This window comes from Brienomyrus brachyistius, chromosome 4 (genome assembly GCF_023856365.1).
Source record: "Brienomyrus brachyistius isolate T26 chromosome 4, BBRACH_0.4, whole genome shotgun sequence".
Classification (NCBI taxonomy): Eukaryota; Metazoa; Chordata; class Actinopteri; order Osteoglossiformes; family Mormyridae; genus Brienomyrus; species Brienomyrus brachyistius.
The window spans coordinates 12256153-12269851 of record NC_064536.1 but is presented as its reverse complement, the minus strand read 5'-3'; the positions used below and the strand labels follow the sequence as shown (position 1 = coordinate 12269851).

General features: G+C 40.2%; 1 protein-coding gene across 2 annotated transcripts; it reads right to left on the bottom strand.

Moving 5' to 3' along the window:
* Positions 1-3824: 3824 nt before the first annotated feature.
* LOC125740203 (ras-related protein Rab-18-B-like) lies at positions 3825-12709 on the bottom strand. Of its 2 annotated transcripts, XM_049011082.1 has the most exons (7): positions 12502-12706; positions 10623-10678; positions 7679-7740; positions 7233-7305; positions 6878-6996; positions 6390-6456; positions 3825-5660 (listed from the first exon to the last, which is right to left on the bottom strand). In XM_049011082.1, exons 1-7 carry the CDS (start codon positions 12567-12569, stop codon positions 5488-5490), a joined length of 618 nt encoding a protein of 205 aa, XP_048867039.1. In that variant the 5' UTR covers positions 12570-12706; the 3' UTR covers positions 3825-5487. The 2 variants fall into 2 exon arrangements, with proteins under 2 accessions (XP_048867039.1, XP_048867040.1); XM_049011083.1 differs by lacking the exons at positions 6878-6996; positions 7233-7305 and having other exon boundaries at positions 12502-12709.
* Positions 12710-13699: the final 990 nt, after the last annotated feature.

Below are 13699 nucleotides of genomic sequence, written 5' to 3'. Positions count from 1 at the left end.
AAGAGAAGGCAGACATAATAATGCAGCACCAGGAAATCAGGGCAGAGGGTCGCTGACGCGGCCGGCTGGAGCAACAAAGTGGAAACACCATCTTCGGAATAGAAAAACAAACCAGCCTGCTGTTACAGGAATGAGCCTTGGCAGCAAGCAGGATAATAAAGTGCAATCTCAGGTCTCACTCTGGATCGCTGGGACCAAAGGGGCGGCATCTGTGTGAATCTGCTAATCTCCAGAGAGAGAGTCATACCATCCCCCAGTGACAATGCAAGGTCAGGCTGCTCACACACACACACACAGATAGAGTTATTACCAAATCACCGCCGTCCTCAAAGGCAGACTCCCTCTCAGGTAGGGTGACCACCTAATCCACATCCGGACACTATGAGCTACTTCAGGTTTTACAGACTACTTTAAAACCGAAAGACTCCTGTGTTTGGCTAATTAGTTCAATTCTTCTTGCGCTATTACTGGTCAGTTTCCCCGATTGAAAGACTCATCCGGCTCTTTCACATTAATGTCTGTGACACATGCATGATTATATGAGACCGACCAATCAGCACACAGCAAGAACTCGGCGACAAAGCAAAATCCAGGTCCTTGTAATTGAAACGGTAGTTTACAAAACCTGTCCTGGCTCACAGTGTCCATCCTGACATGGAGTAAAGTTGTCACCCTACTCAGTGTATCTGCAGGGTCTGATTAAGGCACAAATAAACTGTCACCCACTTTTGTGCAAGGAAAAAAAGGGGGGGGGGGCGAATTCCCCTCATTGCTTTCCATTTCTGTAAGCCCTATTAGCGCAGTGTTATTTTAGAAATGACACCCACAGAAATTAAATCAGGGCAGCGTTAGCAAGGCTTCCGAGCAAATTACTTCCATTTGGAAAAGGGAGTTTACAGCTTCACACGACTTTCAACTTGCAGCCTTAGGAATTACGCACATTCTATAATAGACAGAAAGACTGGAATATTTAAGGAATTAATTTTGGAATTAGGGGTGCATTAAGATATTCAGACAGTTCAGTAATGTCTGATAGGAAATTTTAAATATAAACACACTACTTCATATATATTATTATTTTATTTTCATAGTTCTATTAATCTTCTCAGCCTTGGCATGTCCTTTCATATTCAGTCCTCAGCTTTGAAACAAACGGTCTTGCGCGGATTCACGCGAAGAGTGTGATAGTGATTGTTTTGGTCTGGATGTCATCAGGATTCACTTGTTCTGTCTGTCCCGGAGGGGGAGACTATTTACCCTCATCTGATCTACAGCCGTTGTTATGGGAAAGAAGTATGAACACCGAGTGACATCTGGTTTTCATTCTAAGGCTACACTATACACAGTGCCAGTTAGAATCAGGGTACAATTAAGCCAAGCTGATTAACATATCAGTCTGATTGTCCAATCCTCCCGTGTCCCACGCCCCCTCATCTACCTCGTGTGGAATCCCTGTGGTTACCAGCTGTTTCCTGTTGCTGTTAATTAGTCCTGTGTATTTCAGTCTGCGTTCGAGTGTGTTTCCCTAGTCCTGTTACTGACGTTACGTGTTTTCCTGTGCCCTGTGTAGGATTGACTACTAATAAACCCTGTATTCCCTGATTCTCCATTTCCTTGCTCCTGCTTCCCCGGTTAGTTGTGGTAGAGATGAACTCTTAATCACCTTCCCTTACAGAATGACAGAATAGAAAAATCAACCGAATGAGATGACAATTTCCTCCATCATAAAGAGTTCAAGTTCCTAGCAAAATTTAAGCTTAAAAGGTAAGCAGCGGCACAGAAATGCTCCTAGAGTCGAAACTAGAGAGGTGGATGTCAAAGGATGGCACTGCCTTAGGAAATATCCAGGTTAAAATAGTGAGGAAAAATCAGAAGCAGTCTAAGTCTCGTTAAGGATGTCTGTTAACAAAATAAACAGTGTGATATTACAACGTAACCGTAAGTCTACCCCTAACTCTATCCCTATCCACGATGATGTAAACGTACTTTCTCGCCAGCGTAAAGCTGTAGGGACGTGGCCTCGGTGTCTGATTTCCATCTCAGGAGAGGCAGGATGATAGTCGGGGACCGCTTTAACGACACGAGTCAGCAGCTGTCGAATCGCTTCCCAGTGCGACAGAATATAAGCTCCGGCCCATTTCGGCGGCCGCATCTGCACGGCGGAGACAAAACAGAAACATCGCTGCACATTTTTTGAACGCGACGACCTTCAAACCGAGCAAAAACAAACTAGCCTCACCTTCAATCCCAAAACAGTTAGTAACTTCCATCTTCAGGATACTGGAACTGAAAATGGACACTGGATGTAAACGCGATGAATAAGGATGGGATTGGGGGCTGTGAACTGCAGCAGTTTTGGGAGTTTAAATGCTGATTACTTCTACCTGTTGCACACAATATGTATGCACTTATGATGTATTAACAATTTTAAAAAAATAACGGCAGAGCACCTGTCATTTTTAATAAGCTTATACCGTCTAGGTAAACAAAGCACTGATTTTTGCTTCATGGTCCATGCTTTCCTTGTTAGGAAATATTTATTTTGCTGCTTTTTTCATCAGAAGGTGTCACAAAAACCTTCCAAAACAGTAGGAAACCAAAAAAGCGTTCCAGACATACAGTAGACTATTGAGACCGTGCAGATTAACAATGACTCGAGGTTCCGTCCAACAAGGCGATCCAACGGAAAGCTATAAATTCCAAGTAGAAAAACATTTTAATGGAAGCAAAAAAAAAAAAAAAAGTTTCTACATGAAAAATGTAGAGCCAGAGCCCATTGCCGGCAGATGGAAATACATAGTGAACAGTAAAGATCTATTTCTATAAATATAATGGATGGAAAACGTAAAGTAACGTTAATGTATGGAAAACTGTTTCATAAGCGGACAAGGGTGACCATCACTTTGCCCCATACAACAACCAGAGTGTCAGTCATGCAAGCTAATTTGTATCTAAAAGCACAGTGATGGGACATGTGACCTAGTTTGAACTTAACCAAAGCATGAAATCAGGAAAAAAAAAAAATTCAAAAATGTAACACAGTTGCCTCACACTTGCAGGGTTGGAGGTTTGAGTTCCACCTCCTCCAGGAATGTGTGGAATCTGCATGTTCTTTCTGTGTCATGCAGGTTTTTGCTGCAGTCTTTTTTTGCGGTATCTCTGGGTGTTTGGAAGTAGTCAGCTTGTGAATAAAAATCCGTGCTCATTCTTTTCTATCATGGCAGAGAGCAGGAAAATGCATAAACGATTTCTTATAACAGCACATTCAGGAAGCAACAGGTTTAAATACTTAGTACTTGAAAGCTGATTACTCCAGAAATTGATGTGCGGCAAGAGTTCTGGTGCAAAATAGTTGGCACGATGAATGTCAAGATGATCGATGGTCTTTCTGTGTATAAAAGAGACAATTTAGCATCACGTTTCGTTGACGAACAGGCCTTACAGTGACATGCTATCTGCTGTCGTTTACCTATCTGCCACTTCTGTCCAGGGCCAAGACATTCACAAGCGCTCTGGAATTCCACTTCCCCAGATTCCCCCGCCCGTCCCGCGCTCCTGTTGCCCAATGCAGCCAAGTCAAGGAGTTCCTGGAACAATTCATTTCCTGACCATCTGTCCAAAATATTGTTTAAATTCATCACAGGTCTGAATGCTGAGCAGCTTTTGGACAGCAGTTTGGCCTGCATGCTCACTCAGCGTACTTCCCAAAAATAAGCGTACCCCACAACCAGCTGAAGGCAGACCATGAAACGTCAACGGTGTGCCAAAATAACAAGGACTGGAATCGGCCGAAATACCTGCCATTAAAATTAAACCATGATGTATTTCTGTTCGGCAGCCATTTCAAATTTTTTATTGTAACATTAAGTCCACCTTTGGACCGAGTTACTTACCAGATTAAAATCAGTAGCCCAAGTAAATTGGTTTCATATATTATTACATACTTTGGGTATGTGTCTTGCAGGCTTAGTAACTATAAAATACTTGGCAGGCACAAAGTTTTCACACATTAATGCTAGTTACAGTTATTTCGTACTGAAAAACCCATATTTTGGATTTATTATAGATTTTTACAATGAATTAGTAAATGTTATTGCATCTACATAGATACATACACACACGCACAAAAGATACACATTTTACCCAACAGCAAACAGTCACCATTACTGGGTTAAAAAAAAAAATTCATTACTGCTTCCTTAATCCCAAAAATAATACCACAAAAATATCAAGACAGTAATGAAAAAGCGTGAACTAAGTATAAAAACACATTTATTAACATAGATACTATGAATTAAAGACAAGAATAAAATATATTAAGGACATATGTTAAGGCCAGTTCTTTTAGGGCTTTGACTGAAAGGACCGAATGCACCACTGCACCGATTCTCATCACGAATGACTTAGTGTGGCACTAAAAACCATTAAACATGAGAAAAGGAAAGAGCCGTAAAACAAGAATCTCTGCAGCGGAAGACGGAGCTAAAATGGTAAGCAGGACACCCAGTGCACTTCTGCTGGAAGAGCAGACATTAGTTACTGGACACCTGTTTCTTAAAAAACAAAGCAATCAGTCGAATGCCAAACGAAGTGGGCCTGTACATCCAAAGGACATCCACTTCTCAAGGCTGTATGTGGGTCAGCTACAGATCATTTAAGCATGAATATAGGAAACAGAAGACTACATAAGAACATGTATTAGGAAACCTGAGGGAAAACTGGCAATTTATAAAACATATCTGACATTTGAAAACACTAGTTTTTTTTTTGCCCCCATGCTTCAGACACAAATCAAAAACATCCGCAGGCGATTCTGGGAACAAGTGGGCTGTTAAATATCCATAATCCATATTTCTTTAACCAGACAGAAACCGGCTGGGTTTTCATTGGTTAAACAAAAAGAAGGCTTTGTTAGAGCAGTTTTTGCTTGAAATTCTGGGAAAAACAACATTCTAGCGACAGTTCTGGCTGTTTAATTTTGCTCATGCAGGTTCCAGAAACAAAAGTCAGTGTGTAACAGCAATCTCTACATATTAACGGACTGTGAGGTATATCTCCTTTATAACTACATTCCCTTGCTGCCATTATAACTGAGTTGCCATCAAGTATTCTTTTATTCTAAAACGCCTAGTAGTTAAACAGTTAGCTTCCATCATGAGTGATGCTAAGTGACATTGTCTACAAAGCATCCTTGCCAGTCCGCCACCGTGGAGAGTTTGGCGGCACACAGGGAACAGGACAGTTGCACCGGTATCCCTGACCCAGATTCTGCCAGTAGTAGACGTGCCTTTTACGAAATCCTAAACAAACTCAAGTAGTGAAGCTTATAATGTGCAAACGGCAGCATCTCTTAATGGCCGCCTCCCCTTTAAACCCCCAGACGGGTGCAACCACAGCAAGTATGGTCTGGAATAGGATTAAGTCATTTAACATTGAATAATGATGAAGATAACAATGCTTTCCTTCAACGAAAGGACCAGTTTGCACTTAGACCAAGGAGCAGTAGCCTCGACAGGAGCTCCCCTTCCGCTGGTCCTGGTGGGAGAGCTGCACACCTGGACTCAGCGACTCGCTCTCCCAAAGTCCCGGGGTCTGGATGATCTTCTCGACCAGCTCCTCAAACGCGCACTGCACCCCATCACGAGTCTTTGCACTTGCCTCTGCATGTGGATGGATTTTTAAAAGGTTAGATTCCGGAGAGAGAAGGAAGGGGTGTATCGGGGTGGGTTATCTAGGAGATGATTTTAGGTTGAGGTAGTATTGGGTTGTCTTGTATTGGTTTGATGAACTATACTGAAGTACTTGCTCGGGTTAGTTTGCGGATAGCCGGGTCTTTCCAGAAAGAGACTGGGAAAATAATTGGGTTGGCAGGGTTGGTATTGGGCGGTTTCAAGGTGGGTTAGGGAAGGGTTGATTTGGGACAGGAGCTACACTTATTAGCGTTAAATGTGGCAACAGAGAACGCGAGGCTACATCAGCCAAAGAGGCACTGCTTTAGATTAGGGCTGCGGTGAGATACAGGCATAGCGGGAAAAACATCTTATGGCCATCGCAGTCGCAGCACATGCATCCAATAAGTGTTTGGTCATAGGCAGTTCGTGACAGGAAGTGTACCATTTCTTTTCGAGTCATCTGAGCGAAGATTTAGCACATGCCACATCCGTTAAAGTGGGTTGTTTTAATTCTATTTTCAGCCTAAGAAGGAAAAGTCCAATAAACTATAATTTAGTTTAGGAGAATCATATAAGAGGCTGGATAACGCTGATGCAATACAAGCACAATACTCCACGTTAGGGTTAGAAAGGCAACTGGAAAAGCAGCTACGCTGACTGATCTTTCTGTAGTAACAAATGACAGGCAGCCAAAACGAGAGAAAACTACTTTCTTACCAATGAAAAGCATGGAATGTTTCCTTGCAAATTTGAGGCCTTCGTTCCTGTCTACTTCGTGGTTTTCCTAAAACAATGACAGAAAAAGGGCTGTTATTTCTGTCTGTTTTTCTTCTAGCCTTACATTACTTTGTACAAAAAAAAGGCTGAACTGAGCTCCCGCTGAAAATTCAAGAAAACAGAAAAAAGTAGAACAAAAACTATTTATGGTGGGAAAAAGACAGCAAATTATCAAAGTCTATATTTTCTCAACAGTGCAATATTCCAGAACAATTCTGAACGAACTGCTAAAAAACAACCTAAAATTTTTCATCTTTAAGTAAGGTTAATTTCATTAAGCACTTTGTTACTGTCAGGAGAAAGACAGAGGGCGAAGAAAGATATTTATCTGAGAGGAAAGTTTTACTGAGAGAAAGCCATGCTACTTCTGATTTTCCTGGCAGAAGGTCGTTTACAGAAAATGAGTAAAACATACACAACACACTTGCCTTATCAATTTTGTTTCCAACCAGCATTTTCACGAGGTCATATCTTGTGCAGTACGTCTCTAACTCATTTAGCCAGTTATCAAGCTTGGTAAATGTATCACGTTTTGTAACATCATAAACTAAAAAGAGGGAAGAGACACAAAAAACAACATTCTCCATAAACAATGATTATAAGACAATTATTAAAATTATTAGCATTACTGTTGTTGATAATAAAAAAACCACAAAACGAACAACAACAATAATCATCAGAAATAATAAACCAAACGATATTTAAAACAGATTTTTTTTGGGGGGGGGGGGCAAATAAATGCTACTGCAGATGATGAGGGTTTTTTTAAATGTGCACACACACCCAAGATGACGCCTTGGGCCCCACGATAGTAGCTTGGCGTCAGAGTTCGGAACCGTTCCTGTCCTGCTGTGTCCTGGAGGAGGAAACCCTTTAATTGGCTAAAGCATACTGCATAAAACAGAGAACCTCCACATGAAGATACTGGCGGAGACCTACGACTACAATGTCACGAACTCTAAACAGGAAGACGCTTAAATTATCATTTGGAAAAAACTTATGATTTCAACCACAGCAAGAAATGCGTGCTGAAAATGAGCCTAAAAATAAGGCAGGAGTATAAGTAGACCAACTACTCAAAAATATTTGATAAAATACTCATAAAAATTTGAAATATAACTATAATTAGAAGAAGCACATATGCAGGATGGCCTGACCCCCTTCAACCCCCCCAAACATAACCACACCCCATAGTTACCCTAAAACACTTCATTCCAGTATGCTCTTACCCAAATTGCAAGCTTTGCTTTGTTTCCATCGACTGCAATGGTTTTCACTTTGAAATCAACACCTGGATTCAGAAACATGATGGGAAATTAAGGGACAAAAGGGAGAATTAAGTGACATACGCTGGTGGGCAAAATTGTGGAAACAGCTAGCATTTTTAGCATCACACCTTTAAAATCTCTGCACGAATATTGGCGGTAATGTTTATAAACAATTCAAGAATGTTTACAAAATGTCATACATTGTACGATTCCAGTTACGCCGTTGACTGGAGTAATTGGAATAAAGTTCAGCAATCCCTAAACCAGGGCTCACCAACATGGTGCCCACGAGCACCAGGATGCCCCCAAGGACCACATGAGTCGCCCGCAGACCTGTTCTAAAAATAGCACAACTCACCAGTGAGCAGTGTCTGAAATTTAATCATATCCTGTTGCTATTCTTTTTTAATCACATTTGCATTTATATATATTTGAAAATGACAATATCTAAAAAAACATGTTTATTATGAAGTTTATATAACTTTAGTATACAAGACTGGTATATATTTAGACTGGTAGCCCTTCGTATGGTTCAGTACCCGTGAAGTAGCTCTCAGTTTCAAAAAGGTTGGTGACCCCTGCTTTAAACATTGCTGGAATTGGAAGTGTTGGAAGTGTTTCCACAAGTTTGGCTGCTAGTGTACATAAGCTATCATGATGGTACTTGATATCAGTTTCTTCTCATAAATATGAAAACGCTATGAAATTTCTGCATATAAATTTGTCACAAGAACAGTTAAGTAGTACTATAAAATCTTGCAGAAAAGAAGGTAACCACCAATAAAATCTCATTTTTTTAGTATTAAGTCATCAGTATTGAATCTTATCTTCTACATTTATAAAAGGGAAAGAATACAATGTTGAAATGTCTGGGCTGGAGTTGAACGCCCAGTGACAGTCGAGCCATTTCATTAAAAGCACAGACATTCCACGTTCGGATGTGGCCACTTCTAAATATTCTTTACTATAGAACAACTATTCCTGTACAATAGTGCCATCTATAGTACTAAACCTGTATTGCAGGATAAGGAGTAGCACAAAAGACGCATCCTTTTCCTTCACGGCAAATTTGGAGTACACGCTAACGAACCTCACTAGTCTCTTGCATTATTATGGTCACAAAGTGGATTCTGACCACATAGTAGTTTGCAGGCTAAGTAGTCAATGCTGTCACTGGTGTTTGCTGCCCAAAGCCTTTATTTGTCATTTACAGACATACAGGTACATTTGAAAGGCTTCTCTTCACATAGCCCTAAGACATACACACACAAATCACTTTTGTTATTCGTCATGGTACCTGGAGGCTCTGCGTCTGTACAATATAACTGTTTAATAGTACAGCGCTGATCTCCATTATCTACGTTTCCCTTTACGTTCATGCCTGGGTCAATCTGAGCTTGACCCGACAGCAAAAACCTGCCTTCTATGTCTAGAAAGGACCAACAGTGTATTTGGTGACATATTGAATGGCGTGAACCTGAGAGGCCTCAAACAAATATTGGTAAATATGACTGAATGGTTTGCCATGAATCTAGTTACAGGTAAAATAACTAATCATGCACTCTACTCAGCTACAAAATTGTCCATGTCTTTTGTGTATGCACTTTCATATTACTTTTGAATGTTAATTTCAATAGTCACATTTGCATCTTATACATGAATGTATCGCTTGCTGCAGACTGTATCTGATGATGTGCTTTTATCGTGCTCTGTTTATATCGCGTAATAATTGTGTGTCATGTATGTTGGGATGCTGATTTTGGTGGAATAGATATTCGCCAAGGGGCCTATGCTTATTTTTCTAATTAAGAATCGATCAGTGTAACAATCACAAAAAGGGTCATATTAGGGTTTATGGGTGTGTTTGTCTGTTTGTGGGGTTCACACACAAGCCATGTGTGCAAATACATACATTCAGTACTGGGCACAAGTCTTAGGCAAATCAAAGTAAATACGTAATACCATTTATCTATGTAGAAAGCGTATATCTGCTCAGAAAAACAATTTTTGATAGTGAAATATATACAAATGAACAGAGCTACAATAAAACACAAGAATTTCCACTGTTCATCAAAAGGTCACTGATTCCTTGTTGGATGGCTACAACACTGCATCCCCTCCCAAACCCCAGCCATTCCATGTATTCATTAATTATGTGAGCTACCAGTGAAATTTAAATACTTATCAGCCAAACGTGGTATGCTGGTAGTTGATTAAAATATATGTCTATTTTGGATGGTTAGTATAAAATACTGGGGTGACTTTGAGAGGTTTATAAAATGGCTATGGTAACACATTTTGACAGGCAATAACATCATAGTTCTACCAATATGAAGAACATTTAAGCGTATTGTTTTATTACTCTCCAAGACTTTTACACAGTACTGTTTTACAGATATTATTTTTTGACTAGCCATTGTGCGTAGTTGGCCTTGAGCAGAGCAAATCAGACAAGCGCTCAACTATACAGCGCTGGCAAGAACAAATCAAGCTCTGTGTTTCCCAATCTGGTCCTCGGAGCCCACGTTTTTAGGAGCTGGGAGGGAGCGAAAATGTGGACTGTCTAGCAGGGAGCGAAAATGTGGACTGTCTAGCAGGGAGCGAAAATGTGGACTGTCTAGCAGGGAGCGAAAACGTGGACTGTCTAGCAGGGAGCGAAAACGTGGACTGTCTAGCAGGGAGCGAAAACGTGGACTGTCTAGCAGGGAGCAAAAACGTGGACTGTCTAGCAGGGAGCAAAAACGTGGACTGTCTAGCAGGGAGCAAAAACGTGGACTGTCTGTGGGTCCCTGAGGACCGGGTTGGGAAACACTGAATTCAAGCTGCATTTTGCACTTCTAAGACACCTATACAACTATAGAAATACAACAAGATAGTCAGATTAGCCATACTCATCTCCACTCACCTATTGTCGCTGCAAGGTCTGGATCAAACATATCATCAGTAAATCTCAACAGGAGACTGAGGTTGGCGGGAAAAAAATAATTTCAGCACAGTTATTTTTTTTTATTTTTTAATGACCAAAACTGATCAAATGCCACCCAACTACCAAAAGGAAAGATCTAGTTAGCAAGTACTCCTCCCAAAAAAACAACAACTACAAAGTCTTTTTTTAATCTAATAGGACAATGCAAGAAAAAGAAAAACACACAAAGACAATAGGCATGTGTGTCATGTGTGAAGCATAAGCTGCTATGAGTCTCTCCATACTGCCTCACCCACAGTTTGGATTTTATTAGTGTGAAAAACAGTTAATTTGCTTTCCCATATCAAAACTGTCAGGCTTTTGACAACAGTTTAAGAAGACTCCTCCCTTGATATGTCCTAATCATTCAACATGGTGTAGAGTCCGTGTTGAGTCATGTCAGTCCCCAGCATGAAAATTTCTCATCACACTCAGGCATGGATATTTTATGTGCAGAAGGTTGCAAGTTCAAACATTTTCATGTAGCAGAACGTGAATTACCAAGACACACCTCACAACACAGCGCACACAAATAGATCACATGTTCTATAAAAAAAGGCAGGCCAAAACATGAAGGACTCTGTTCACCCTTTATTGGACAACAAATCTTACCACGTACAATGAACACTTTGACACGCTGTTATGCATATAATGTATGCACCTCTCAGATACATAAATGCTCAGTTTGTCTACAATGGAGTTATTTTCCATTATTTGCTATTTATTGGTAATCACTGTTAGGTGATGCACTTACATTTGTCTTGCATTTAACTGGTATTATAGTTTGTGGAATGCTTGCAAGTAAAAAATGCATTGTACTGTACACACACGCAACAAAAAAAACTTGTTCTGAAACATTTTTCTTGGAACACTTGCATAAATATGTGTCCAAACAGCACGTACTGCATACATATGTGACCAGTCGCCACGAAATGAGTCTTAAATCGTACTGGTAGAACTGCACCCATAAGACTCATTTCGTGGTGATGGGTCACATATTTACTAATGCAAATGTATCACTATGCAGTAAATGAAACAAAAATAGCGCATGTTCCACCGTCTTTCGCGGTCTACCACTAGGTGGTGCATAAATAAATACGTTCCAATGACAAACGCAGGTTAATACTTCTAACTTTCAAATGAATAAGGGGGCACAGAGAATAAAATCGAACGGAAAATGTGAACTATACAGCCAGCAGAGCATACGCTGAAGTGGCATCTAAAATCGTATTTTTTCAGTAATTACATTCCTATCTTTTCTTCGATACACTAACACATATAAATATAGTAGATTTCATTCTTGGTTTGTAAACACACACTAAAATAGTTAAATGTCTTTTTTGTTTTATCAAAAATAAACTGGACCGATAAAGAAAGCGACCTCTAACGGAGACACGGGGATTAACACATGCAAGTACAAATACCAATGTTTAACTTAGAATCTAAGTCTTTAAATGAACATACAAATAAACACGTACGTAAACGCGGTGACCGGTAGCGACAATCACTAACTGCATTTGGACATAGTACATCTATGATGACAAACACTAAACTCATTCAGATTGCTTTTGTTAACATTAATCGGGGTGACATTAATAATGTGAAAAACGCAACTGGCAACGCCATCTGAACAAATGCAGTACGACGAATTAAGCATAAGGACATTCATAATAAAAGCTACCCAATAATATAAAACTTAAAACAGAAGTGAAAAATATTTCTTTTATAAATACCAATTCAACTTTCAACTTATGGGCCATAAACCCAGCGGTTTGAGGAAACGCGTTACTGTTGTGTTATTGTTAGGAGGCTCGCTAACCTTGACTTTCCGACGCCGCTTTCGCCGATTATCAGTATTTTCAGAGTTGTCAACACTTCGTCGTCCATGTTTCCTGTTTCTGGCCGCAGATTATTCGCCTGGGGAAGCTGTCAGGTTTCGGACTTGGTGACGCAGTACCTTATAGACACACGTGTTACATACGGACACCGAACCCAGAACTGATCGTGCGCGCGGCTCACTGCAGGTCGGCGATTCAGCTTCTGATCTCAGATCAGTTACTCGGTCTATTCCAATCTAAGCCGCAGTGATGCGCAGGAAGCACGTGAACCGTTCTACATTATTTGGTGTACGAATTTCTAAAATGTCACGGATGTTTTAAGCTCTATTAAAATTTGTAAAACCATTATAAGCGAAGGCCGAGCAGCGCTGTCGTAGAGCTTTAAATAAGTGCAATAATGATTAAATGGACATAACTGGAGCCAATCATCATTATGAAAACTGTTAAAATGTCATTGTGAACTTATGAAACATCTTATGTTACACTGATAATAGCCCACCAAACCTCCAAAGTGAATCATTTCTGTGGCGTTCGCATTATGCTTATATATGATTAATAAACATGCATGAAAGCAACCCACATACAGCACTGGAGAAAATTAAGAAACCACTTAAATTATTTCTTAAATCAGCATCTCTATGTATGACATTCCAGTTGTAATGTACCTAACGGGTAACCGTAGTTGATGACATCAGTAAAGGAGACGACATTAAAAAAGAGCACAGCACATGGTCGTACGCCTGTCCTTGCATGTTCAGCTGATAACAATAATCAAAACGGTCACAACCAAAGCCTCTAATGTAAGAGAGATGGACTGAAAATCTCAAAATAACAAGAAAATTGTTTTTAAACTTGACACTGGTGCTGAGTGTAATGTAATCTCTGAAGAACTCTTCAGATCACTTGGAATCAGCACAAAACTGAAAAGCTCAACCTGTAAACTGCTTACTTATTCTGGCCATAAGATGTCACCACTGGGTATCGCATCGCTCACATGTGAACATAAAGACGAGATACTGTATTTAATATCGAGTTCTGTGCTCTGTCAATACGCTCTGTGGAGACTCATGAACTGTTTTAGAAGTCGCTGTGAGTGACTGGGGTGAAAAGCTGAGCTTTTCCGCCGACAATAGTGGCACCTAAACTACTACTTTCTTGCTACCAAAATCTACCCTGTTT

Coding starts and splice junctions, on each gene's coding strand:
- LOC125740203 (XM_049011082.1), bottom strand. CDS start 12,569: ATGGACGACGAAGTGTTGACAACTCTGAAAATACTGATAATCGGCGAA. Junction 7,741..10,622: donor AGACCTTGCAGCGACAATAG/GTGAGTGGAGAT, acceptor TTCTGAATCCAG/GTGTTGATTTCAAAGTGAAA. Junction 7,306..7,678: donor AAGCAAAGCTTGCAATTTGG/GTAAGAGCATAC, acceptor TTCCTCCTCCAG/GACACAGCAGGACAGGAACG.